Source organism: Manis pentadactyla, chromosome 7 (assembly GCF_030020395.1).
Source record: "Manis pentadactyla isolate mManPen7 chromosome 7, mManPen7.hap1, whole genome shotgun sequence".
NCBI classification, from domain to species: Eukaryota; Metazoa; Chordata; class Mammalia; order Pholidota; family Manidae; genus Manis; species Manis pentadactyla.
The window spans coordinates 106,497,032-106,523,816 of record NC_080025.1 but is presented as its reverse complement, the minus strand read 5'-3'; the positions used below and the strand labels follow the sequence as shown (position 1 = coordinate 106,523,816).

The window sequence follows — 26,785 nt, the reverse complement described above, 5'->3', positions numbered from 1 at the left end:
GTTGCCCGAATATGGCCTATATCTGGCTGATAATGCCATTCATTATATAAGTAATTTGAAGTCCAGAAATTAGAATGGCATTCCATGTGCTATAATCTAGGAAACCCTGGATAACTACTTACAGGTATTATTATTAACTTATTTTTTAATATTAATGCTGTAATTTGTAAAGGGCTCAATGCTAAGTCTTTTACATGTATTATTAGCTCACTGAATCCTCAAAACAAACCAAATGAGATAATTATTACTATTATCCTCATTTTATAGGAACTAACACACAGAGAAGTTAAGCATCTAAAACCACATAAGTATAAGCAATGAAGCCAAGATTTAAACCCAGACAGTCACATTAAACCTCCAGATCATATTAAATTGTTGCTTTGGGAATCCTTGGGATTTACAAAACTTTGTCCACACCTCCCTACTATTCACCCAGCCCTATCCATACGTAGTTCTTCCCTCTGCCCTTTGCTCCTTGTCAGGCCTATTGATTTAGGATCCTGAGACAGGTTTGAAGAGCCTGTCTATTGTTCTTATGTAAATAAGTCCCACATGACTCAGAGGTGGTTGGTTGGAGGCAGGAAGGTGGTTTGTGGGTTGTGATCTAGGTGGGGGGCCTCACAATTGTTGTTTTTTTTTTTACTATGAATTTCCTTTTCTTTTCCAGGAAAGGCTATGTTTCTTAATTTTTCTCCTTAGATACTCTATCTCCCTTGCCCCCACTTTTCTCTTACTACTTGTACAACTTTGTGTGTTTTTCTTTGGTTTATAGTCTTTACTTTTACTGCCCTCCAAATTCCTCAAGGGCTTCTAAAGGCTTTTTATGGTTCTTCCATCTTCTCAGATGCAATAAAAGGCATATTTCATTGAGGTGGATCCAACATTGTAGTTGGAAAAGAATCCCTTCTGAAATTGTTTAAACCGAAACAAAAGTAAAATTTCTGGATTATAAAGGTAATACATGTCCATGTAGAAAATTTGGAAAATATAAGTAAAATAAATATAAAAACTACCCATAATCTTCCACCTGATTACTGTTTTTTGTTAATGTGTTTGTCTTTTGATATATTTCCTGCCAGTCTCTTAAATACATTTTAACATAATTGTGATTTTACAGTACATGAAATTTAGTAGCTTGCTTTCTCACTTAATATTATAATGTAAACATTTTTTCCATATCCACAAAAATTATTAGAATGGTACTTTCCAAAGCATACCAAGGACTCTAAAAATTGGTCTCTAAAAATATCCCACAAAGAACATAAGGACCATGGTCAAACACATTGGGAGATAGTATATGTGACAAGGCCCCATCTTGAAGAGGAATAGTGGCACATTTCAATGTCTGAAAAGCTATGCAGTAAAGAAATCTGTTTCATTTTATTTACCCAGCATTTCCCAAAGACATTGAGCATGCATCCAACTTCTGGAGGAACAACTATTAAATTCCCACAAAGCACGTGTTTTGGGAGACCAGTGTTCTCAATTGTCCAGATGAGGGAGGGTCTTGGGGATTTCAAATCAAGCATTGCTTAACTTCCCACTTGAAATCAGATCTAGGCCCCAAAACTCAACAAACAAGAAACTGACATAAACCTTGCAGGAAAATCTAGTAGAAGTTAAAAGAAGACATGCAAGGGTATATGGTTTTCCAGATTCAAATCAAATTCCTAAAAAAGAAAAATATAAACTAATTCATTAACCTGTTCTAGTATGTATTTAACAGTTGCACACTGCCAGGCCTCTGCTGGGTCCCTCTCTATTTAGTTGCTCAGTCATTCCCATCACAGTCCTGTCCAGTGCATGTTGCGGCCATCTTGCAGGTGGGGGAAGTGAGGTTGAGGAAGGCAAAGCTGACCGCGGGCAGGGACCGCTGCCTGAGGCCCTCTGCACGGCACCGCAGCTGGCTCTGGCCAGTCTCTCTTCTCAGCAGCCAGCAACCGGCCTAAGAGCTTTCAAACTAGTGGCCGGGAGCCAAAAGGTTTCATCCTAAAACCACTCACCATCTCCTCAGTCACTTAACTATGCCCCAGTACAGGATTTATCTTTTTCATTCTTATCATCTAGCAGCATCTTTCTCTGAATGCATCACATGTTCCCACATAGCTGGATCAGAAGCTAAATCTCTCTTTCCATCTAATACATTAGAATCACTTCACTTAATATATTGCATTTCAGCACTTTTATCTGGTACATTAGAAGACGGTAGGAACGCAAAATCAGGAATCCATTCTAAGATAGAATACTTACCATCTTCCCTTTAAAGGACAGGAATTGGAAACACAGTTGTGTTCCATGGGGTCCATGAGGGAAAGATGAAGAGAAGGAGACTGGAATTCTTTGAGCTATCCCAAGTCAAATGCTCTATATATGTTATCTTATTTAATCTTAAAAGCCACATATGAGACAATTATCATTATACCCATTGTTCAGATGGGGAAACTGAGAGCCATTCAAGGAACTACTCATCCAGGTGCATGCATGCAGAAGGGACTCAATCCAAGAGCTGCACCAAGATCTTCCTGAATTTAAAAACCGTATGGTGGCTGTCACAGTCGTCTGCCACTACCAAGACAAATGATCCCAGATACAGCCCTTCACCAAGGGAAGTTTGCTCTATATTGGCTGCTAAAGACATGGTCAGAAATAGAATATAACTGTTGCCTGTAGTAGTCCTGGCTTATTCCTATCATCCTGGCCTAATTATTGATAGCATCCCTTTCATTCTCAGAATTGCCCCAACCTGGAATGATAAACTATAAGGTGTTTCCAGGTTGAATGAATGAATTGGTCCACCCCTCAGGAGTAAAAATCAACAACAAAAGCTGAAAGTGGTAAATGAATTTGTTTTCAGGAACAAGAAAGCAAAGGAAACACTGGAGAAGAACATCTCACCGCATCCCAAGCGCAGGCAGAGGGGCCAGCTAATGTGGGGTAGAGGGAGCCAGGCTGAAGCCTGGGAAGGGAAAGCCTAAGCTAAGCTGCTAAGTCAGGGCAAAGCTCCCACCTCCACCCTGGAGCAACTGGAGTGATGGGCAGAGAAGCTAGTTGGGAATTCTGCTACCAGACCTGGGGCAAAGCTGTGGGCAGGGTCAGGGGAACCTAGGCAAGTGCCCAGTGAGGTCCAGTGTTGGGACGATCAGCAGACCTGAGGACTAGAATGCTTATACAGTTCCTGAGTGCAGCAAAGGTCTAGTCTGTGGGGCCCAAACCAGCAAACCGGAATCAGAAGTGCTAGGGGCCATGTAAGGCATGAGAAGAAATGCAGTCAAATATTAAGGTCCCAAACATCAGGCCTGAAAACCATGAAGTAATGAGATTGTGGGGGGAAAACTCAGAAGTAACTAATTCCTAGCCATTAGCTACATAACTGATCTCCGATTTCAAGAAAGGCTAGAACTGAGGATTTCATTGTACTTCTTTTTGCTTGCTTTGGTAGTTATTTGTTTGATGCATTAATGAAGAAAACATATTTCAGCTGTTTCACATATTGAATTTCCATTTCATTTGCCTTGGTCCCCCCAGCCTCTTTGGCACCTATTAATGAATTCAAAACACAGGGCAGCTCATGAAACTACTTGAGCTGAATTCATCATCTTGAATTGCAGCTGTTCTATGGCCAGGGTATACCAAAGCAAAGATATTGCTGGGTAAGCCTCAGTTACCCTCAGCCTCTCAGGACAGTTGCAGCTTATCTGGACCAATGAATTAGAGATTACAACCTCCTTTCACCTAGCCAGTGAAAGAAAGACAAATGAATAGTAAGAAGAGTTGCATTCATCAACTCTGAAAAGAGACAAATTCTATCCTTGGTAGAATTGTATTCTGGCACATCTTCCACTATCCCTCAAAGAAGTATACTTATATCTTGTTAATGTATCCCCGAAAAATTTCAAACCCCCCCAAAGAGAGCACATCCAATCGGGTCAATGCCACATGTAGGCTGGCATAAAACATCTGTTAACTGTGAGCATCCATAGGTGTGTTGGTTAGAGAGAGGGGAGATGCAATGGGGAGCTTAAGCTAAGGAAGACAAGATGATTGTCACCTTAAGAATCAACTCCTAAGGACTGGAGTGGCAGTTTGATGCATGGTTGAGACAGATTCTCAGGCTCAGCAGGGAAGAGCTGTGCCATTAGCCATGTACACGAGCCAGAAGTGGGAGGGGTGCCATGGCATCAGTGTCATAGGACACCAATTTAGCCAAACCATGAGCCCTCTGCTATTCATAGGTGTGCAGTGCTAGTGGGACAAGCCCAGTGATGATCTGTTCATGTGAGAGAAAGAGGAAGTTTGGGAGAAAGACACTTCCTGGATGTTTTGAAAGTAACAGTCTTGCAAAAAGCACAACTCAATGGCAGGAGAGCAGCACCCTGAAGTACCACCCCAGTGGAGAGTGGTGCTGAGCCGATGGAGCGAGCCATGGGTAATCTCGGTGAGGGCTGATTCCCCAGGACAGACATGACAGATGATGGACTGTGGCCACAGCCACAACTCTCAGATTGGCCTCCAGCCTGGATCTCCCCGGGCTGCCTGAGTCCGCAGAAGAGAAAACTAAACTGTAATGGAGAGCTGAACCAAAGAGTCTGGACATGAAAGGGCATAGGCAGTGCTCTTCTGTGGTTCCAAAATAGGGGTGACACCCTTGGTGAAACAGAGGCTCTTCTCACTCAATATGGGGCTTGTCAGGCTGGAAAAGAGAATCCGCTGGGTTTCCAAGAACAGTGGGGAGAGAAGCATTATTGAGGCATTTGCATATGGTCACCATGGCAACTGTTAGCCGGAAGGTCCCCAGGAGGAAAACCACAGTGAGTGAGCTACCCGAGGAAGTCTCTCTGCTGAGCCAGAGAAGTGGCTGTGAAGGACGGACCTACCAGGATCTTCCAGCAGTGCCAAGTCACTGAACTGGTACCAGTAACTACAACTGGTGGTTTTGTTGTGCCCTAGGGCCAATGGCCCAGGATGCCCTGCTGCCAGTGTCTCCATCACCCTCCACAGCCCTGATGGGGCATCATTATGTTTCCTGTCGTATCTGCTGCTTCAAGGCCAAGCCTGAACTTAACTTAGCCCAGCTTTTTCCATTACCTACACGCGCACCCCTGCCACCAGATTTCCAAAGGGCCTTTTCCCAAATCCCCCACCTGAGGTGCCTGACCAAAGAGGCCAATATGTCCCTCTTCAACTTGTGGGAAGAAGGAAAATACTTCACAGAGCTGATTGGGAGTGAAGCAAATGATTCTGTGGAAACCTTTAATTCTTTCTTGGCAAGCCAGACTGTTAGGTTGGAAAAACAGAGCTGCTGTGTATTCATCCAGCAACAAGAGCCAGGCGTTGTTATTCTCCGGAAGCGTATTCATTGGACCACTGAAAAAGGAAAAAAAGAACTAAAGCAAGGTAAAGCTATCACTCTCTTTAGCAATCTGGAAGTAATGATGATGAGGCCTATGAGCAACTATTGTTAGCAGGACTGGCACAGAGGGGAGAGAGCTGACTCAAGGCTGGAGGCCTGGGTGAACAGTTAGTCCAGCCAAACAGCATGCACCCTGCTCTGGGGCTGGGGTCACGCTCATTCCAGCCTGGCCTGGGGGAACTTTTGGACTCATCTCTGGGACTCTTTCTTCCTGTTCATGAAAATGATCTTTGCTCCAAATGCAAGACTGATCACTGTTAGAACTCCTGGCCTCCCCACCTGCTATTTAGGGAAAGTAGAAATGATATCTTCACCACTCACAATGTGTCATTTCATTCAGAACAAAGTTGCCTGGTGGTTGAAATATTTGCTAATGCCACTCCAGATGGATCTGGTAGGCAGCATTCAGATGCTTTAACAGAATCAGCAGATTCATAGCCTGAGGGCCCCATCCCCTCACGTTCAACAGCAGACTCTGAAACGGGAGAGTTCCCTTGCCTGTCATGATCTGACCTACAGATTCAGGCCTGTCCTCCAGGCGGCCACTACCAACTGGAGGGGTTTGACCTGTGACAGGATACAAATGAGCCCCCAGTCCTCGCCCCCACGTGAGCTTTACACTGCCATGCCTGCTACAGCTGGATGTTTTCATCTGGCAAGGAATGAGTGCCCAGCCCAGCTCAGACACCGAGAGTGACAGAATACCCCAGACACTTGCTGTATCCAAACGAGCCTTGGCTGAGACCCCCCAGCCCTCTCCAGGTTGCCTTCTATTAGCTAATAACCTTCAGATTCATCAGACCTGGCTTCTGCTACTTCTCCTGCTGGCCTCTACCCAGCCTGGCCTCTGCTTCCAGGAACACATGGCACAGCGATTGTCCTGGTTCTTACAGGTGCCAGCACAGAGGCGAGTGTAAAGACAAACAGGGCACGACCAAACTATCCAAGATCAACACATACTAGGTGCAATAGTGGCATCAATCATTTTAGGAGAAAGACGTCTTCTGCGTGTACTTATTGCTTTATTCGTCCACTGCACTCCCAGTTTGGATCCCCTCCCTATGGCATATGTCAAGATCTGTAAAGGAAATGAGAACACAAAAATGGAAAGACCTGTCCTTTTCCTAGAGGATTCAGTCTGGAGGAAGGGATGCACTACTTATCCCTAGACAGACGAAGTTCTCTCCTTGAGTCTGTGTCACAGTCCCCAGAGGCTGGGCATCCCCTATGTCCTTCTTCTCCCTACTCCGGAGGAGCTACTGTCCAGCTTCTCCCTGGAGGTCTCCTCCGGAGCTGCACACTGGGACCGAACAAAGTGGCCTTTGCCAACCTACCTGCAGCTACAAAGGCCAATGTATGAGTTTTATTTCTGGTTCTACAGGGAAGCCTCTGGGAAAGAAATTCAATATGATAATAGGATGGGGGAAGCTATTTAACTGTCATTTTCTCTGTCTTGGCTATTAGTTGATGTTTCCCAGCTTCTCCTGTGATAGCACCTTAAAGTCTCACTGAATGTTTTCCACTAAGTGCCTTTGATTTCTGAATATTATTACCTCCGCAAACTCCTCCTTCTGAAGGCTACTCATCCTTTCCTCAGTTGTAGGCAGGAAAACACCGGCTCTCAACCCAGACTGCCAGCACCCCAGCCCTTTATTTATAAGTAAATAAACAATGTGGAAGAGGCTTGACTAGGTGAGGACAGAAGAGAGACTTCAACCAGTCAGACAGTGATGGCAATGAGAATGAGAAAGAAACAGACAGAATGAAAGATCTGAGGGGATGGCAGACAAAAGGAAAAATAAGAGGCTCCAGGAGAAAGCATTACTTGGTGACCTTGCCTGGAGCCAGTCCTGGTACCTCACTGCTTCCTTTCCTAGCTCTCTGGATCCAAATTGGCATGTGGAAAGCACCGTCTCCTCTCTTGAATTTCTTGTGGGACTGAGCTAATAAAGGTAGAGAAGTAAAAGGGGAAGAGGGAGGGAGGAAGTGATGAGGACAGAGATCCTTTATAATGAAGCCTGGAGGACAGAACACTTGCCATAAATTAGTTTCTATCAAAATAGCTTCATGTGTGAAAAATGTTGTTCCCTCATTAGCGATTTTCATCTGATAAGTAAGCCTCCAAATTCCATTCCAGATAGGCATCCCTAACTTGACACCATCCATTCAGTTCAGTGGAAATTGGAGAAGGGGGAGAAGGGATGGAAAAGGAAATAAATCAAAATCACTTGGTTTTCTGTGGATGGCTGTAATGATAACAGTAGAATTCACTGAGAGCTACAATGGGCAGGGGCACATTATATGCAGAGCCAGCTGCCTCCAATTTCTCCTGTTCTCTGAGGGACTTTAAATAAAAAGGCTTAAGCCCCAAGCACCAAGGGAAGATCAGTGACCCTTTCATCCCACAACATACACACAATTAAATCATAAAAATTTCAGAGAATTTTTGTTCATGCAGGGTCTTCTTGCTGTGAATTTGAGGTCTAGCTGAACTCTCAACACCTCTTCACTGCATGGACTCCTGTAGCTTCTATTTTCCCTCTGCTAGATTGGTCCCAAGTGTGGAGGACAGCCTTTCACCTTGGGTTCACCTATTGCACAATTTTATGAAGGTTTGAAGGTAATATAAACTCTGCTATAAAGTATTTCTACCTGTCCACACTCCCCCTGGGGCATCCACCTCTCACCATATTTTCTTGATCCCTCTTTTAGGATTTATTTGATTACCCTTAACTTCCAGAGTGAAACTCACATATTTCTGCACAATTTTTTATGTGAAATAAATTATATCTTTCTTTTCTTATTTCTTTCCCATGTAAACCAACCCAAGGGTTTATCATTTCACATTCAAAATGTCCTTAAAGGAGTTTTCCTGAAGAAAAGATCATTTACTGAGAGATAAGAATGCCTGCCCAGCTGTGCAAAAGGACAGCTGTCTTTTTCCTTTGCTATTATCCAGTTTCCCTATTAGTATTTTAGTTATGCCATCTTTTTATGATTCCTTTCATGGTTATCCTAGAAAGTACAACATGTATCCTTAACTAAGTGTAATAGAAACGTTTTCATTTTAAAGGTCCCTGAAATACTTTAACTCCATTTACGTTTCCTCTCATCTTTTATATGTTATTGTTGTGCATTTTAATTCTGTGTGTGTGTAAAATAAGATATTACTATTATTGCTTTACACAGTTAATACCCACAATTTTATTTACCTACTTATTTACCCTTTCTATTCCTTTGTGCATTTTCATGCTTCTCTCTAGGATCATTTTCCTCTGTTTGAAAAAAAATCCCCTTAGTGCATGTTTTCTGGCAATAAAATAACTCAGATTTTGTTTTCCTGAAAATGCCTTTTCAGAAATAACATTTTGCCTTCATTTCTAAGGTTATTTTTGCTGGGCATTAACTTCTAGGTTGACATTTATTTTATTTAGTACTTTGAAGTACTAAGTACTAAAATCCATTATCTATTGCATTTCATTATTTCCATTGAGAAGTCAGCTAACATTCTTACAGTTGTTTCTTTAAATGTAATGTGTTTACTTTTCTTCGGTTTTTAAAAATTTGATAATGAAGTGTGCAGGTATGTTTGCTCTTTTTTAAAAAATATCCTGCTCAGTGTTTACAATGTGTCTCAGATCTAAGTTAATGTCTTTTACCAGTTTTAGAAAACCTCAACAATTATCTCTTCAAATATTGTTTCTACCTCATTGTCTCTTTATTCTCCTGTAGGTATACAAATTACATGTTTATTATAAATTTTGGCTGTGTCCCCTATGACTCTTATGTTCTTTTCTTAATTTCTCACTATTTTCCTTTCCTTTTGTGCTTTAATTTGGATATTTTCTAATGGCCTATTCTAGTTCACTAATCCAATTTTCTGTCATTCCTATCTTTTAAGTTCATAATTTCAGGCATTGAATTTCTTTTTTTTCCTAACTCTGTTAACAACTTTTAATTATGCAATACAGCACTGTTAATCATAGGCACAGAGTTGTACAGCAGATCACTAGAACTTCATTTTACATAACTCATACTTTATACCTGTTTAATAGCAGCTCCCATTTTTCCCTATACCCAACCCCTGGCAACCACTTTTCTACTCTCTGCTTCTTTTGAGTTTGACTGTTTTAGAATACCTTATATAAGTGGGCTCATACAGTGTTAAATGAATTGCTAGGTCCCTTTCATTTCTTCTATGTAAAGAACTTAGCAACCTTCTTCACAAAGTTATTGTGCAGACCAGATAAACCAAGTGGCTCCCAAGGCTCCAGTGAGTATGTGCTTCCTCAGAAATTCTTAGTAAAAATGTAGGCATTGAATTTATTAAGTTCTAGAAAATTCATTTTAAGTTTTTAAAATAACTTCCAACACCTGGTAAAATTTTCAAACTTTTATTATTTTTTTAATGTAGAGTTCCAATTCTTTCTTTTTCTAAAAGAGAGGGTGGGGAATCATCATGTTAATCCAATCACAAGCCAAGATGCATCTAGACTACTCTGTTAATTTTGTAAGGCTCAGTCTACTTCTGGTTCACCCTTGCTCTAGTACACAGCTCTTCAAGGTTTTCATCTGACAGTATAGTGTGTTCACCTAGGTGAACTGCAAACCTACTCTACTCTGTTTTCTCAGCATGACAAGACTGCTGTTCAAATGTATTTTCTGTTCAGATTTTTTTTAATCTTAGGTTTCAACCTGATGCTTCATGGAGCTTCAGATTTTAAATTTTCTTGAGAGGACAAATGAACTGTAATATATCATAAACTTTCATCTATTTATTATCCAACTAGTAATATGAGAAACCAGACTACATGCCTGAAGAAAATCCCATCTATTTTTGAATAGGAATTTTCATAATCAACAGAGACTATGTACATTTTTCCCTAAACAAAGAAACTCTAAAGTTTTGAAATTATAGTTTCCTTAAAAACTTTAAAGAGTTAAGATGGAGTACTTAGGCAAAGATCTGGTTCACTATATTAAGCCCTCCCTCCTTATACATCCACAGCTCTTGGCCCTGTCCTAGCCATCTCAGTAAGTTAAAATCTTTACTAAAGAATGAGAATAATCCATCATTGATAAAGAAAAGGAGGATTTGCTGTGAAGAACCTATCTTCTCTTTCTGTAGGAAAACACAAGGATATCATGTTCCCTTTACACCTATTTTAAAGATGAAAATAATAGATTCAGAGAGGTCAAGTCATTTGACCAAAACTTCGTAAGTAGTAAATGGTGAAGCTAAAAAATGTTCTGTTAATTCTGACACTGCATATCCTGGAAAGCACAAGAAAATCCAGATAAAGTAACACAGTGTAATCTCTGGACTGGCTTCTTAGTGTAATATTATGGGGGAAAAGAGAGTTTGATAGATTTATTCCATTAGTTTCTAGAAACATCTGGTTTCTGATTTCTATTAAATTTGAAAATAACCTATCTAAATGCCTACAGCATTCCAAATTTGGATTGTTCGGACATCTTTTTCCACCTAAATAAAATGGAATTTGTAAGTCACCTGAGTGCTCCATGAGACAACAAACACTCAAGCAACAGACACAGCGATGCCTTCTAAAGATACAGCATCTTGTAGGCACAGAGGGGTAATGAGTCACATCAAAGGGGAATGTGTATTTATTGAGGGAATTTTCTGGTTAGGCGGTTTATCTAACAACAAAGAGCTCTGAAGCAACAGAATAAGAAATGGAGCCTATACCACCCTACTTCAGTCTATGAGCCACCTGGAAAAAGAAGGTGGAGAATTTAGAAAGCACTCTGTTCAAGTGGTTTCAGGAATAAAATCTGATAGGAAGAACCTCCAACAATTACATTCCTTGACTATTGAATGGAGATTTATGATGTCCCCAGCAGAAAACTGGGAGGCAGTAACCCACTTCTTCTTGGTGGTAGACACTAGGCTATCATTTCAACATTTATAGATTTAGGATATGTGAAGTAAGTAGATGGTTGATGGTCTATAATAGTAATATTATGACCCAATTATTGAGGAATACAATGTGCTGGCCACGATGTTAAGTGATATGCATCAATTTTAAACCAATCTTTCCAAGTAAGATTAGATAGCATTATTCTTACTACATGAGAAAAATAGGCTCCAAGGTAAGCTACTTGCTCAAAGTCACATAGCTGCTCAAGTCTAAATGAAGTCTGTGACTCCATAGAGCACGTTCTTTTAAATCCTTACATTCTATCTTTCTACTTAGGCTTTACCTAATTCTCTGAAATTAGGGATAGCAAAGGGGTTACATAAAATGTGAGCTGTACATCTTTGAAATTGTCTAGGCATTGATGAAGGTTTCTCTAAGCTGATTCCTGAAATCTGTGCAACTTCTGTTAATGTCTTTAACACCAAAGGAAAATTACCTACTCTTTCTTCTTTTATTGAGTAATTTGAAAGGCCAGTTTCACTTGGTTAAAATTTTGAGTGATTGGACCACTGCAAAGTCACAAGTGGGGGCTTTCTTGCCTGGGATTTTTTGAAACTACTCTATTTGATGAACCTTAATTTCATTGAACAAACCTATCTGCTGGACACCACTTGGTGCCTCAGTGTTACAGAAATGAGCAAAACACAATCCTGGGCCCTGGCCCTCATAGAGTTCCTGATATTATGGAAGTTCAGTAATAAGACTGGAGAATGACAAATGCTATACTGGAGAAATTAGCTGGTGCATTTAGGAGTAAAGGAAAAATAGCACCAATGTTCAAGGAAATAAAAGAAGGCTTCTTGGATGAAGGAATTCTTGAGAGTTTATCTCCGTACCAGCCTCAAGACTCAGAATTTTTGGTGTCAAACTTTTTCTACCAATTAACAGGTAGAAGAAATGACACTTCCTTTACCTTCCTGGCAAGAGCAGGTCCTAAAATAGGCAGTCTACTCTCCTATTTGTTGAGGTACCAAAGACCCCAAGAAAACCTCTCACCCCTTAAATTTATTCACCATTTGGATTTTATTCCACACTAACATATAAACACCCTAGGAAAGATAAAAAGTGATACTTTTTTCCCAGCAATTAGCAATGAGTGTGAAGGATACAAGAAAGATTTGTGGTATGTTAAATACTAACAAGTTCAACTGGTCTTGAATCCCAATTCTTACATTTAATAGCTGTGTGATTCTAGGCATGCTGTATCTCCAGTCATATCCTCACTTTCTTCATTGTAGACAAAGGCAAACACAGTTGTGTAACTACTCTTTTTGATTCCTTATGAGGATCGGAGGAACAAAAGATATGAAAGGCCTGCCCAGTGTAGCGTCATCAGGCAGAAGGGGTACACTGAGGATGCTAAGTTCCTGGAGTCAAATCACGGATGCTGCTGAGTACAAGATTTATAGAGAGGGGACTTTACAGCCCCTCACCACATTATAGAGATGACAGTAACGTCCTTTCTAACATATATGCACCTCTATACTTCCCAAGGCACCCCTATCCCATCCTCAATCTACAGCCAAGGGTTAATTAGACTGGGAATGAGACTTGACCCAAAAGTGGCAGAAACAGTAAAAAATTCTGGAATAATCATATTCCTCTCTTGGAAATTTGAAAGAGAAATTGAGAGACTGAGTCAAAAGAAACTGACTCCCTAAGGTTAAGAAGTAGATCAGGGTCAAGTAAAGTGTCTGCAGAAAAACAGATGGCATGGTTAAAACAATTATTTTGAGGACAATTTTTAAAATGAGCTATTTACAAAGGTGTGAGCAGGGTAGAAAAGCACTAAGAAATACTGTAATATCTCAAGACTAGACACTGCAGATACCATTGCCAACAAAAGATCTGAAGGAGCAAGAGAGAGGCAGTCACTAAAACCTAGACAGAGTTGTGTGGGCAGAGAGAGCCATGTGGTAGGAGTTGAGACCTTCAGTTGAGGGACAAGAACCATGTGACAGGCGTTTTATGACTTTCAGTGAGGGACTATCTCAAGTCCATTTGCTCTTCTTGTGAGACTCTCCTCAAGGTCTGTCCTCACATGTTTTTCTTGTTATTGTTTATCCTTGTTCTGTATCTAAAACTTCAAAGAGACTGTTTTTGTTTTGCTTCTCCTTCTCAAAGCACCCCTAATTATTCCCAGTGGTATCAGTGGGGCTCCTGTAACCAGTATGAAGAGCATGGGATTTGCAGTAAGAGAAAGCTAGCTTTATATTCCAGGTTCCCTAGTAACATGTAGTGTGACTTTGAAAAAGTTGCTTATTCTTTCTGAACCCCTGTTTCATTGACTGTAAAATGAAGACAGTCCATCCTCATTACATCATCATGAGAAATTTTATGAGACTGTTTGCCTACCACCCTTCCCCGTTCCTTGCCCTTTATAAAAATACATCACTTACAAATTAGATGTTTTAAAGTCTGAGGAAGCCTATTGTCATTTCCAAGAGATGAATCCTGGCAGGCTGGGTGTCTGATATTTTTTTAACTTTGTTAAGATATGGGGGAGTTTATCACTCACTTCTTTTAGAACAAGCTCCCACAGGTCTGAGGATGTTTAAAACAGAAACCTGTTTAAATCCAGACATGGATCATAGAAGGACAAAATCCTCACATGGAGCTGGGTGAAAGACTATTCAATTAGGGAGCAGATAGCCATATTTCCCTAGATGCCCTGGGCTTTCTCTCTATTGCATTTTCTCTAGAAAGCCTTGCAAGGTAATCATGAGAAGCCAAAAATGCCTATCAAAATAAACTGAAAATTCTAGATGCAGGAATGAATCATTTTATGTTTGCTAAAGCATGTTTTTACTTCAGTGGCTGTAAGTCCAGGACTGTGATCTGGAAACCTCTGATAGGATGTTAGAATCCTTTGGGCCATGTTATATGCATCACCCATTTGATGGAGCCCTCACTCCTTACAGATAAGCAAATAGAAGGCTAGAGAGGTAGTGTGACCTGCCCAAATATATCCACATAATAAAATGGCAGAGCTAGGAATTTAAAAAGTACATCTGACTTACGTGATTTCCCCAGCCACCTTGAACACCAACACTACAGCCCACCGGAACTGGATGTTCTAGCGAATTCAAGCATCCTACTTTTCACCTGAGGGGGGAAGCAGTTGAGCAGGATTAAGCCATCAGCAGCCACTGCCATGGAGCCTGAAGACAGCTGAGGAACCCATCTCCTTACAATGGGGAAGTGAAGCACAGGTAGGGAGTCCTGGACCAATGGGGCAGGGGAACGTGGGTACTGGCAAGGGAAGGGAGAAGTGAGGAAAAAGGAGGCCATCAGAGATGCACTCTACCTTCCTCTGCATCTTCAGGTTACAGAAGAAAAAAAGCTATTCTTCACGGTGACAAAGCTCTGCTCTCAAAGCCTGGTGGGCCATTTTCCAGCTGTGGGATCCAGCACATTGGCCTCCAGGGTTACAGTGCTTCAGGGCAGGAGCTGAGGGGACACAGGAAGAGGTCAGCCAGGGAGCTGTGCGGTGTGAATCATCAGGATGGGCTTGTGGGCTTGGTTCTCCACCATGAATGTGCACCATGAGAAATGTGCTAGAATGTGGATACTTGCCGTGCTAGACAACCTTCTACTAGCTGAGAGTATACTACAAACAGCACCAGTTACACAAAAATGGATTTCTGTCACGTCTGCTCTAATTCTCCTGCCACTTCCCTATCCCCACCCCAGCATACTAGGAGTCACCAGAATCAGAGACAAAATGAGGGAAAATAGCTGGTGGCCTTGGGGGTTCTGGGTTAGGGCTTCTCCAGGTGGAGATGGTGAGGAGGCTGTTGGATTACTTGGGTCCAGAATTCAGAACGTAATGTGTAGAACAGACTAGACCACTTGTCTTCAGCAGTTCCCGTGTTGGGGTGTGGCAGGTGCCCCACATCCCTAGGCTCCACCAATATAATGAGTCTCCATCTCCCACTGTTCCCTTGATGGGAGACTCTTTTCCTGGCCCAGAAGAGCAGCTGAAGAGGATGCAATGGCTGCTGAAAGGAGCACACAGCTGCATGTCTTGTACTGTGGTGATGGCTCTTCCATGCTCTCATCTGATACTCATTCTGGCAGATACAATGTCCTCACAGCGGATAGTCACGTTAGAGTGAAAGTTTGTTGCAGAAAGTCAGCATGGCCACATCTGCAGAGGGACATTGTGTCATAGAAGCCTCTTATCTTCATTAAGATACCCCCTATGTTTTAGAAAAGGGAAAAAGAAAAGTGAGATGAGAGGCAGTTGGGGGAAGTAGTATGCCCCAGGAGCACCTCTGACAGCCCCCCGGGCCCTGCCCCCAGCCTGAGCCTCGGTTACTGAGACACTGCAGGGACAGGACATGCCTTTATTTTCATTTCTGTTTAATTGGCCCAAATGAAAACTGCAATTACAGAGCAGTTATACATCCCCCTGTGCTTCAGGAATGCTGCCCCTGGCACATTTGCTATCCCCACTTGGAAAATTCACTCATGAAAGCATCAGACTAGTTGGCATTATAGGTGAAAATCTGCAATGTCATCCCTTGTGCAGGCAATAAAAATTCACCCCAGGGCAGCAATTTTAATAAGCCTAAGTTAGACCAATTTGTAGTAAGCTGAGGTTTCTGCTTTGCAACTTGACAAGCCGCTTGAGCTGGTTCACCATGTTTTTATGTTCACGAATTTCTGTATCTCAGACAAAAGGTCAATTAGAACATAAAATTCTATCCAAAAGATTCCTATAGGCACAGTGAATTTCTGTTTTAATTTGTGTGTGCATGTGATGTGGTTTTTAGAATGTCCTTACTGTTGATAAAAGGGTGACTTGGGCAACCATGCAGCCCATCAGCGATGTCCAAGTGGACAGACAAACCTGGTTCCATCTTGTGAAGACCTTGCTGGTAGTTCATGGCCCTGTTTCCTACAGAGACAGGGAGGGACCTCAGAGTCCCCAACACAGAACGCAAACAATAACTAAACTTCACTTGGAGTTGGCTTGAGAGTTAAACCATCTTGCCTAGAGATGGCAAATACATTTTTTGTTATCCTTAGGTCAGAAGACGACTTGCTTTGAAGCATATTATCTTTAAGATATACAACAAAGTTGATGTTACTGAGTTGTGCTTTGATGCCATATCCCTGGAATTTCATCCAGGACCCTGGATGAAGGAAAAGCCTTACAAAATTCATTCATATTGCTAAAAGGAAAATAGTTGAGGCCACTTTTCATGAGAAGAGGGATGTGGGTCAGAACACAAGAAAGAACATTAAATAGTACCTTCTTTCTTGAATGAGTTTTTGACATCAGAAATTCTAGACATTCTACCTAAAAATGGAAGGAATGTTCCATAACCACAAAGAGTTTCAAGAACAGTTCCAAAGTGTGTGTAGCAAACAGAGCCAGTCCACTCTGTAGGTAGTGTCACCTGTCCTCTAATAGTTTCCCCTCTGATCTGATGCAGTATCTTAAATGCCCACATTGAAACTAGACTACTGGTAAAGATGTTAAATGCCAGAAAATTCAAGGCAAGAAAATGAAATTATGGTACCTAAAATTAATAATGCTTAGACCTCAGAGCAGCTCAAATACATTTTCAACCAAGTGATTCTTGAAGGAGTGGAAACCAGATCAGCTACATTTTAAAAAAGTGCCAGGAAAGAACTAGAAAAGAAGATGCTGCCAGGAGGAACAGCCAGTTTGGGGTGGGGCCTGGGGAGATGGTGGAGAGAAGCATGGGGCAACCACATAGGGGAAGAGGAGAGAAGGAGAAGAAAGGGGCAAAGCTGAAAGAAGGAAGGGAGCACATATGCAGGGGAGGGAGGCACAAATTACTGTCTGACATGACGACTTGTTTTACTTGCTGGTGAAAAATCTCAGGAAGCTCTGTTGTGATCTGTTTTTCCTAGCAGAAGAATTTCAGTTGTCCTTGCATGCTGTAATCTAACTGCTGGGGTCTTGGCTGGAAAGGCTGGGATCCTGTGGTCTATGAGGGAAGCCTTTCGTCCAGAAGAGGATCATGAGCACACAGAGCAAGGCCAGTCTTCCAGGCTCGCTGAACGTCTGGCTGGAGCCCTCTCCAGGCAGGCACACACCAATGCCCATGACCTAAGATAGCCTGCAGGCACTGCCCACACCCAGGGTTCAAGCACCAAATCAGGCCAGGCCTGCACAATCCCCAGCACCCCGCCAGCTCGCGCCATGGAAGGCCAGCCTATCTTGAAGCTTGCCCCTTCCCCCAGCAACGTCAACATCTGGATGACAGATCACACCTCTGATGGAACTCAGTGGATGCTTCTAGACATGGGGACTCTGTTCCCATGAGTCATAAATGCACATTCCTGAAGACAGGGTGGGTCAGGTCATGCAGTTTATAGGATGAGAATGTCAGAACTGGATTTTATTTCCCTCTATTTGCTCAAAGGCAACATAGATAAAGGTGCATCAATGCAGGTCCTGCATGGTGCAGCCCCTCTTGGGTTGTGCTGTATTTTTGCCAAAAATGTTGTATCTGCTGCATCTTTGCCAACAGGCTCCCCTGTTCTCCTACTAGGCCTCTTCTTTCATAGCAGAAAGAATTGTGTGCGGATGCTTGGAGGAGCAGAAACAAATGAAGTTACGTGCATTACTGAAATAAAGATAATAAATGTTATTATGTGAGAAAAATAATATGCATATACATTATTTGGGCAAGTATTTCTGTACACTTGCTATCACAAAACAGCCCAAATGAGGTAGCCATATGAATGATAAATCATGAAACCAGTTTCAAGGAAAATAACTTTTGCTTTGGAAAATTGCAGTCAAAATATATGTGCTAGAAATCAGCTAAATGTGATAATTTTAACATTCAAGAAATTAGATTAGGTAGAACTTAAATCTAATGAAAAAAATTCTCAAAATTTGAAACCAATTTTTATTTTACCCAAGTTTTTAAGATTAAATATTGAAATGTGTATCCCCTATTGTTTTGACATTTCCTCCCCCAAAGTAAAGCGAAAGGAAGTAAATATCAAATTCAGAGGGAATCAATATGGAAAAACCCTTCCCTCCCTTGCCACCCTCTCCATTCCCAAACAAAAGGGGGAAACTGATGGATCCGTTCTGACCCTCAGGAATAGCAGGCATAGCAAGGACCTCCCAGCTCACTCAGACATTCCAGTGCCTCTGGGATGCTTCTTTGGCCACCATCGTTACTTCCTTTAAACAAGGCCACCCAACCATTCTGGGGCCCACACCCGTGGCAGAGCAAACAGAACAGGACATTCATGCCATGGATCATAAGCGGTCCCCATAGACGAACCCAAACCAGTTTAGCTCTCAGTTCACTTGTGAGGGCTTTCCAGTGGGAGGGCCCAGCTTGCCAACAGACCCCCGACTTCCCCCTGGTGCATCTCAGACGACCACAGGATGGAGATAGCTATGTGCATCCATCATGGAAATGAAATCAAGCTGAGCTGCTCTATGTAAACAAGTATTCCCCAAACATCGTCACAGAAAAGAGAGGAGAACACTCTTCAGTACAATCAACCAGTCTGCCCTACGTCTTCCCTGCAGTTTTAGGGGTGGACAGGAGTGGCAGGTGCTGTGGATAAACCTGTCATTTCATCCTCTCTCCCTTCCCACTTCAAGTTCCTCTCACAGCTCTGAGAAAAGTGAAGTGAACAAGCATGTTTCCCAAAACGGAGTCCGCCTGGTCTGACTGTCTTCAGGAGGGCAGTGGGAATTCACACTGGGTGGCGGGGATCCCTGGAACGGCCCTCGTCACAGCCACGGGCCGAGGGTCCTGCAGGGACAGGTGCCATCACAGGCTCCCAGGGCTGCCTGCTCAGCTCCGGGAGGGGTCTGGCCAGGCTTCCTGCAGCCTCCCCTCCCCTTCATGCCTGTTTAAGCACCCAAGCCAGAGGAGCTGTTCAGGATACAATTCTTTAAATTACGTGTAGAAACATGGTGAAAGTGGCAATATAACAAATGGTATTTACAGTCTCAGAGCCAAAGTGAAACTTTTTCATCACCACAAACATTTCCTAAAGCCCAAAATTTCGCTGCTGAAAGAACCTCTCAGAGGAATTACTTAGTAAGCCAAGTTCCATTTGGAAGAAGCAGAGAAGCCGTTTATGGCAGTTTTTAAGGCATAAGCTGGGTTATGACACAAAGTGGCTAAAACATGACAAAATCTTCCAACCAGAACTCTGAGTGAGCTGTGTTCCAGGCCTTTTCTCTGTAGGTGTGACAGGATCTGCTGACACCTAGTAGGTCCAGCTGTTTGGATCTGGAGCATCCCTGCCTCTGCCATCAGGCCACAGCCAAGTCAACAAAAGCAGTGGTTACGTGCATCTACCTTGCACCAGTTCTTTTAAAGCAACCAATGTGTAGATCTGAAAGATGGCTCCTCACTAGATGTATGTTCAGAAAGTCATTGTCACAGCACTGAAGGTCAAAACAATCTCCTTAGAAGCCTCTTCCCTCTCCAGATGTTCAGAACACACCCAGGTGCAGGAATTAAAGAGGACGTATAATAAAATGCCAAAATTTCCTCAAATTCTACTTGTACCCACCGTACTAGAAATCGATGGAGGCTTGTAAGGATCTCTCAGGGTGTGTGAGCTACATTGCCACAGCTCAGAAAAGTTCTTGAACCCATTTTACCCTAGCAGTACCAAAAACCTGTTACTCTCTGTACTCCCAGGCCACATACTCATCTTTCTCCTTATCCACATGGTGATGTGGGCCTTAAATTCCCAGACTGCCTGGTCGGGGCTGATATACCACACAGTCCCAGATCTCTCTGCATATGCGTAGCCTATTCTGCCTAGTAAAGCTTATCTCAGGGGTCACCTTCTCTGGCAAGCCTTCCTTGACAGAAAACCCTCAAATGGGCTTCCGGAGGCTCCATGGTCAGGTGTGTGCTCTTCTGGCTTACCTCACTCACTCACCCTGGACTGTGATCATCTTAGAAAGGACCGTGTCATAATCCCAGTGCTCAGGATGTCCATTGAACCAAGCCAAATGCAGCCTAAAGAAAACATTTTGATGACAATAGGAATGCCTGTAAATTTGCTCCTCTGCCAATATTACTAAGGCAACAGACTGGCATCATCACCACCGTCACACAAGCTGCAAATGCCTACCCACCACCCGGTCTGTCACGAGTTCTCCCCTTTTTACCTCTTACCCCACTTTTGGAGCTCATCATATCTCCCCTGGACTGTCTCCAGGGCCTCCCACCTGCTCTGCTGACTGAAACTCCATTTCCCCTGCTTGCTGAGATGAATCTCTGGCCACGTCCATTCATGGTTTGACACTGTCTGGTGGCAGGATCTGCCGTGGAACACAGCTTCCCATCTTTGCCACAGCCCATTACGAGCTGTGTGGGGAATGGGGAATGGGGATATCGGCATCCCTTCCCCTCTTGGAGCAGCTGGACAAGACCTAAGATGTCCCCAGCTCTGATAGCTGCAAACAGCTCTCTTTACCCCAGTACCCACCCAAATGTCATCTTCTGAATGCACCATGACATAAAACAGTTGGAGAAGGACTGCCCTAAAGAATAAACCCCAGGCTCCCTAGCCTGACTCAGGCCCTCCACCAGCCACACTTACCCTGCCCCTTCATGCCACACTTACAGCACAGCCCCAGGAACAGAGCCGGTAGCTGCTTTGCTGCTTTGCTCTCCCTCTACCTGGAGCACCTTCCCATTTGGCGTGGCCAGCTCACTCTGAAGTTTCATTTAAGACTCATTATGTCTGTAGATTTCCTATCCTATCCCACATGAATCTTTTCCAAGCTGGCTTGCTCAGAATTAACCCTAAAGGGAACCACAGTAAAAGTGGACCTCATGCAAGTGTTCGTCATTCAATTGGCTTAATTAAACTTGATATAGCAACATGGCTGTAAAGCCTGAATGGTCCCCTGAAAGGAAGAAATGTCTGGGCTCTTAATACAGGCTCAGCATGATCACCAGCATTCGTTTCTCTTTCCTGTTTATTCATTCTTGGCCACTGGAACATCATTCATTTTCAGAATTAAAATCCTGGCTTCTGAAAAGGCTTGTATTTCAGGATTTAGAATTGGAGACAATTTTTACTTGTTCCTGAGGGTTGTTTGGAGGAGAGAGCTAATTAAAATATCTTGGCTCCTGTCCCCTAAGGCATCTCCTTCTCCCACACGAAGAGCTTTCCAGCTCACATCCTTAAAACTTGTCAGATCCAAAGAATGTGAGTGACAAGCAGCAAAGGGAACAGAAACTCAACAAGGAAAAATCTCCACAAGGAGCTGCTGCCACCATGAGACTGGGTTTGATTTTAATTTATGCAAGAAAAATGTATTGACTACCTACCAGGTAGTTTTCTTAATTAGGGTAATGTATTCATGGGTGTTTACAACATTATTCTCTATACCATTTTTTATGTCTGAAATATTTCATAATAAAAAGTTTTCCAGTCAAAACAGTTTAGCCATGTTCAGTGAAAGCTGGGGGGGAAACCAACCCCTGGACCTTCTTCTTTCAACGGCAGGTACCTTTCAGAGGCTGGTCATCAGATGTGGAAATGCTTGAGGGAATGGGGGAGACTTTTCACCCGAAAAGCTGGCAATTCTCAGCGTGCCACCATTTTAATAAATAATTGCTGTTGCCAATGTCAAGCATTCATTTCTCTTTTTACTTCAAAACTTTCAGCTTAGGACCTTCAAAGATTCCTATTTCCACAGGGAGAAGGGAAAGAACTTACTTTTACTGAGCACCAACTATGTGTAATTGGAATAATTGTGCTTGTTTTTCAAGGATGTTTGTCACTCAACAATTCAATATTCATGGCCAATAGCATTATCAAAATGGGATTTTGTTCATGTAGGGAGAGCGATAATTCCATAATTTTGCATATAGAACCAACTGTATTTGCTAACCTGGAGTAAGTACATTTAAGAGAGAAGCAGAACCTTTTCATTTAAAATCATCTAACTCTGCAGGAGTTTGGCTTTGAGAACCCACAGAAAATATTCCACATGAATAAAGTGGGGTTACTACCATTGAAGCACTTGGCTCATTTCCATTCTGATCAATCATTAGACAAACTCATTATTCAGCTATACCCCATGGCCAAAACAGAAGATGGAAACCAATCATTCAGCTGATTTCCACACTCTTCCCCACTGGACACCTTCCTGTTTAGATTAGTAGGCTGGAATAACCCTCTGTGCTGCCTTCTCTTTCTTCTAGGATTAGGAATTTTTTAGAATGTACAGAATTAGACTAACCCCTGAATATGTCACACAGACTTACAATCAAGCCACACAACTTGATGGAAGTGGTCCATGAAGAAAAACCTTCATCTCATCCTCTATGGTTAGCCATGATTTAAAATGTTGGGAAAGAGGCTTTTAACCATTTGGGGTAGAGTTACTCAATCTTTGGATGAATCATGAGCAGTAAATAACCATCAACAATTCATTTCCTTTCTGTATCCCTCTTTCATAGAGGGAAAATCCAAAGAGAAAAGGAAAGGAATTTAAAGCTAATCTAAAGGGGTCAAAAAGAAACCAACCAGGACAGGGTGACTGACTTTCCCTATCCCTTCTTTCAGTACAACGAGGAGAATAAATGAGATTACAAGTGTGAAAGTATTTGCAAACTGTTAAGTGTTTCAGATTACTATGCAAGGATATCTAGGTTTCCTGATATCTTAACCCTGCTCGTATACTACACAGCTTCTTTATGTTACAGATAAACAATGGGGACAAGGTCACAAACCACACCTAGGGAACAAGTATCCTACATCAAAGCCCTCTTTTTAAGTGCAGCACTGAAGCAATGACCTGGTTACCTTGGGTCCCAGATGGGTAGGTGTTTTGGACCCAAGCACAATAACACCCCCATTCCCTGGTGTCCCAGCCAGCCAGTGTTGCACTCTGTACTTTATTCAGTTTATGCAAACAGCTACAGATGTCCCAGTAAAAAAAATCTGAATCAATTCTAAAGTTTGTTCTTCTTATTTATGAGTCTATTCCTGTTTTGTTTATTTGTTCTTTTACTTTTTTAGATTCCATATGTAAGTGGAATCACATGGTATTTGCATTTCTCTGTCTTCTTTCAGTTAGCATAATACTCTCTAGTTCCATCCATGTTATCTCAAATGGCCAGATTTCATTCTTTTTCATATTCCATTGTGTATATGTACACTTTCTTTATCCATTCATCTGTATCAGTGGACACTTTGGTTGCTTCCATATCTTGGTTATTGCTAATAATGCTACAATATACATAGGGATATATATATTTTTCAAATCAGTGTATTTTTTTCCTTTGGGTATATGCCAAGAAGTGGATTTAGTGGGTCGTATGGCATTCCTATTTCAAATTTTTTGAGGAGCCTCCATAATGTTTTCCATAATGGTTACACCAATTTATATTCCCACCAACAGTGCACAAGAGTTACTTCCCTTTTCTCCACATCCGTCAGCATTTGTTATTTCTTGTGTTGTTAATACTAGCCATTCTGACTGGTGTGAGGTGATATCTCATTGTGATTTTGTTTTGCATTTCCTTGATGAGTGATGTTGAGCATCTTTTCACATGTCTGTTGGCCATCTGTATATCTTCTTTGGAAAAATGTCTATTCAAGTCCTCTGTCTCTTTTTTATTCAGATTATTTTTGGGTTTTTTTTGGTGTTGAGTTTTATGAGTTCTTTATATATGCTGGATTTTAGCCCCTTGTCAGGTAAATTTATTCTTCCATTCAGCAGGTTGCCTTTTTATTTTGTTGATGATATCCTTTGCTGAGCAGAAGCTTTTTTGTTTGATATAGTCCCACTTGTTTAGTTTTGCTTTTGTTTCCCTTGCCTGGGGAGACATGGTGGTTTCCATAGCAGAGGGGAGCTGGAGAACACGCAAGAAGGGGTAAAGGAGATGAAGAGATAAAAACTTCCGATTATTGAATAAATAAGTCATGGGGATGAAAATACAGTATAGGGAAGATGGTCAGTAATATTGTATTATCTTTGTATGGTGACAGATGGTAATTTATCATGGTGAGCATCTCATAATGCATATAATTGTTGAATCGCTATGTTATATACCTGAAACCAATATAACATTGTATATCAGGTATGCTTCAATTAAGAAGCAAAAAAAAGCCCTTTAGCTCTCATGAGTATACGTAAAGGGATGCAAGTATCTTAGCAATGTCAATATGCTGACTGTCAAAAATTTAGGAATTAGGTATTGTCTATTAATAGTACTCTTTATAAAGTATTGTAGGGTATATAAAATATATATAAATAAGCCTTTTAAAAATTATCAAACCTGAAGTTGCAATAGCTTATTTATAAAGTATAACACAGTGTATCTTGAAATAGAAAATGCATTGTTTTGAATCTTAAGCCCTTTATTTACTACAATGCAGAACATTTTATGTTTAGACATCAGTGGGTTTTGTTTTATTGACATTTTCATTTATTCAACTGACAACAAAAGTCAGGAAAATTACATTGTGACTAGTAGCAACCTATCAGTACATTAGAGCAAATACATAGGTCATTCTTTGTTTGGAGTGATGTTAAAGCAACTGTTCAGTAAGAACTTTCTTTCTGTCTAATCATTATGACATATTAACAGTCAATAGGAATCCTCCAGAAATAATTAAAGGCTTTCATTTTATACATGGAATAGTCACAAAATGTAGATGGCTTACATCTTGGATTTGCCCATCTTAAATTGGTCTGAAATTCAGAGAAATGGATATTCTTCATATGTGGTGCAACAATTTCTCCAAATATCTACTCATGCTCAATAAAACTAACATGTCACCAGACACTCCGTAATATCAACATGTGAGATATAAATGGGCACATCCATCATATACACATATATAATTAGGAGATTCAAGGAATATTCAAAGATGGCAAGAAATCATTTGATTCTTTGGTTGTGCTCCAGTGACAAATATATATTTCTTGGCAACTAGCCAATTAGTTTTGGAAATACTATTGGACAATGACCCATGAAGTCTAACAGTCTATTCCTTGCTTTACATGCACCATTAGGGACTGTCACCAATCACCAGCCATCTCTGTCAGGCGTACATTCCTTTCTTTGGAAGCATGAAATACCCCTAGACAAAGTTGCCCTTCTCCAGAGAAGCACATTTCCCACTCAACTGCAAATCCTGATTCAAAGCTAAGATTAATGCAGGCAGGCAATTCAGGTTTCTTAGAAAACTTCTTTAAGAATGACAAATGTATATGATGTTAAAGCCATCCAATATGTCTGCATGCTGCCTTATTAAATTAAAAACACCTGGTTTATTTATACAATGTACCCAATGGAATACAGATCAGGATCCTAGAAACCATACATGTCTTATAGCAAAAAATATACATATAATAATCCACCTATAGTTTATATAAATGATGAAATGTTTCTGAATATATCTATGTATCTATATATGTACACATATATACTTTGTGTGTGTGTGTGTGTTTGCAGAATCAGCACACAAATACCGCAGTCCTTCATTGGCTCTTCCACTTCCGTATCAAGGACACCAGGTTTCAAAGTCTTAAGGAGCAGAACAAAGGTCACCGCTGAGGACAAAGGACTGGCTTGATGCACCTTCCCTTGTGAAGGACCAAGTTTGCTGGACAGTGGCAACCTGCAACACATGGCTTATTGCATGGACCAATCTCATTCCAGTTGTCACAGGTCTTGGCACATCCGGGGCCACAGGTATCATACACAGCACCATGCTTACACTGGGTGGCTATAAAAAAAAGGAGACAAAGGTGAGCCATGGAGAAATGGCCACGTTATTTCACCCTCAGCCCGATGCCATTCTGCAGGCCCATGTCCCTCCCTGTGAAAGCCTTTCCTCAGCACAGGTTCACCTTTGTGTTTTAACAAAGGAATAACAAAACACCCAACATTCCTCAAACCCTCTGGGAATCACCAGCTCCTACCAAAAGACAACATCAAAGAGCTACCTCCTGGGCCAGTGCACTGCAGAAACAAATAAATGAAAAGCTTTTTATTCCTAGATGGACAAACTATACATCAGTAAAGCTGTAAGAAAATCCATAAGGCTATTTACTTATTGAGCACAGTATGCAAAATTAACTCCAAGTAGTCCCTCATGCTATTGAGCTGTGGTGAATAGAAATATTTTGTGCAACCACATCAATACTTAAATATGCAGAAAAAGTAAAACGTGCCAAGGATATTGGAAATGTGTGACTTAGTTTAATCACAGTGATCATGTGTTGAATTAATCAATTTGAGGCAAATCAGAGCCAGAGTAGGGTAAAGCCAAATAAGGAAAAATCAGTTGTGCAACTGGGGAGAGGGAAGTGGCTGGCTGGGCCAGAGAATGTAAAAGTGATGATGTAGCCAAATCATAGCCAATTTCCTATCTTTGTTAACTTAGAAATAAAATGATTTTGACATACTCTAGAAGTTCCTAA

The 26,785-nt window shown here is 41.6% G+C and overlaps 1 protein-coding gene across 2 annotated transcripts in view; it reads right to left on the bottom strand.

The window, feature by feature from the left end:
* Positions 1 to 24,703: 24,703 nt before the first annotated feature.
* The window catches only part of BMPER (BMP binding endothelial regulator), a 248,989-nt gene continuing 246,907 nt past the window's right edge, over positions 24,704 to 26,785 (bottom strand). For both annotated transcript variants that reach the window (XM_036897495.2, XM_036897497.2), the window contains exon 15: positions 24,704 to 26,088. In XM_036897495.2, the coding sequence (XP_036753390.2) occupies positions 25,907 to 26,088 (182 nt within the window). In that variant the 3' untranslated portion in view covers positions 24,704 to 25,906. The remainder of the gene's footprint in view (positions 26,089 to 26,785) is intronic.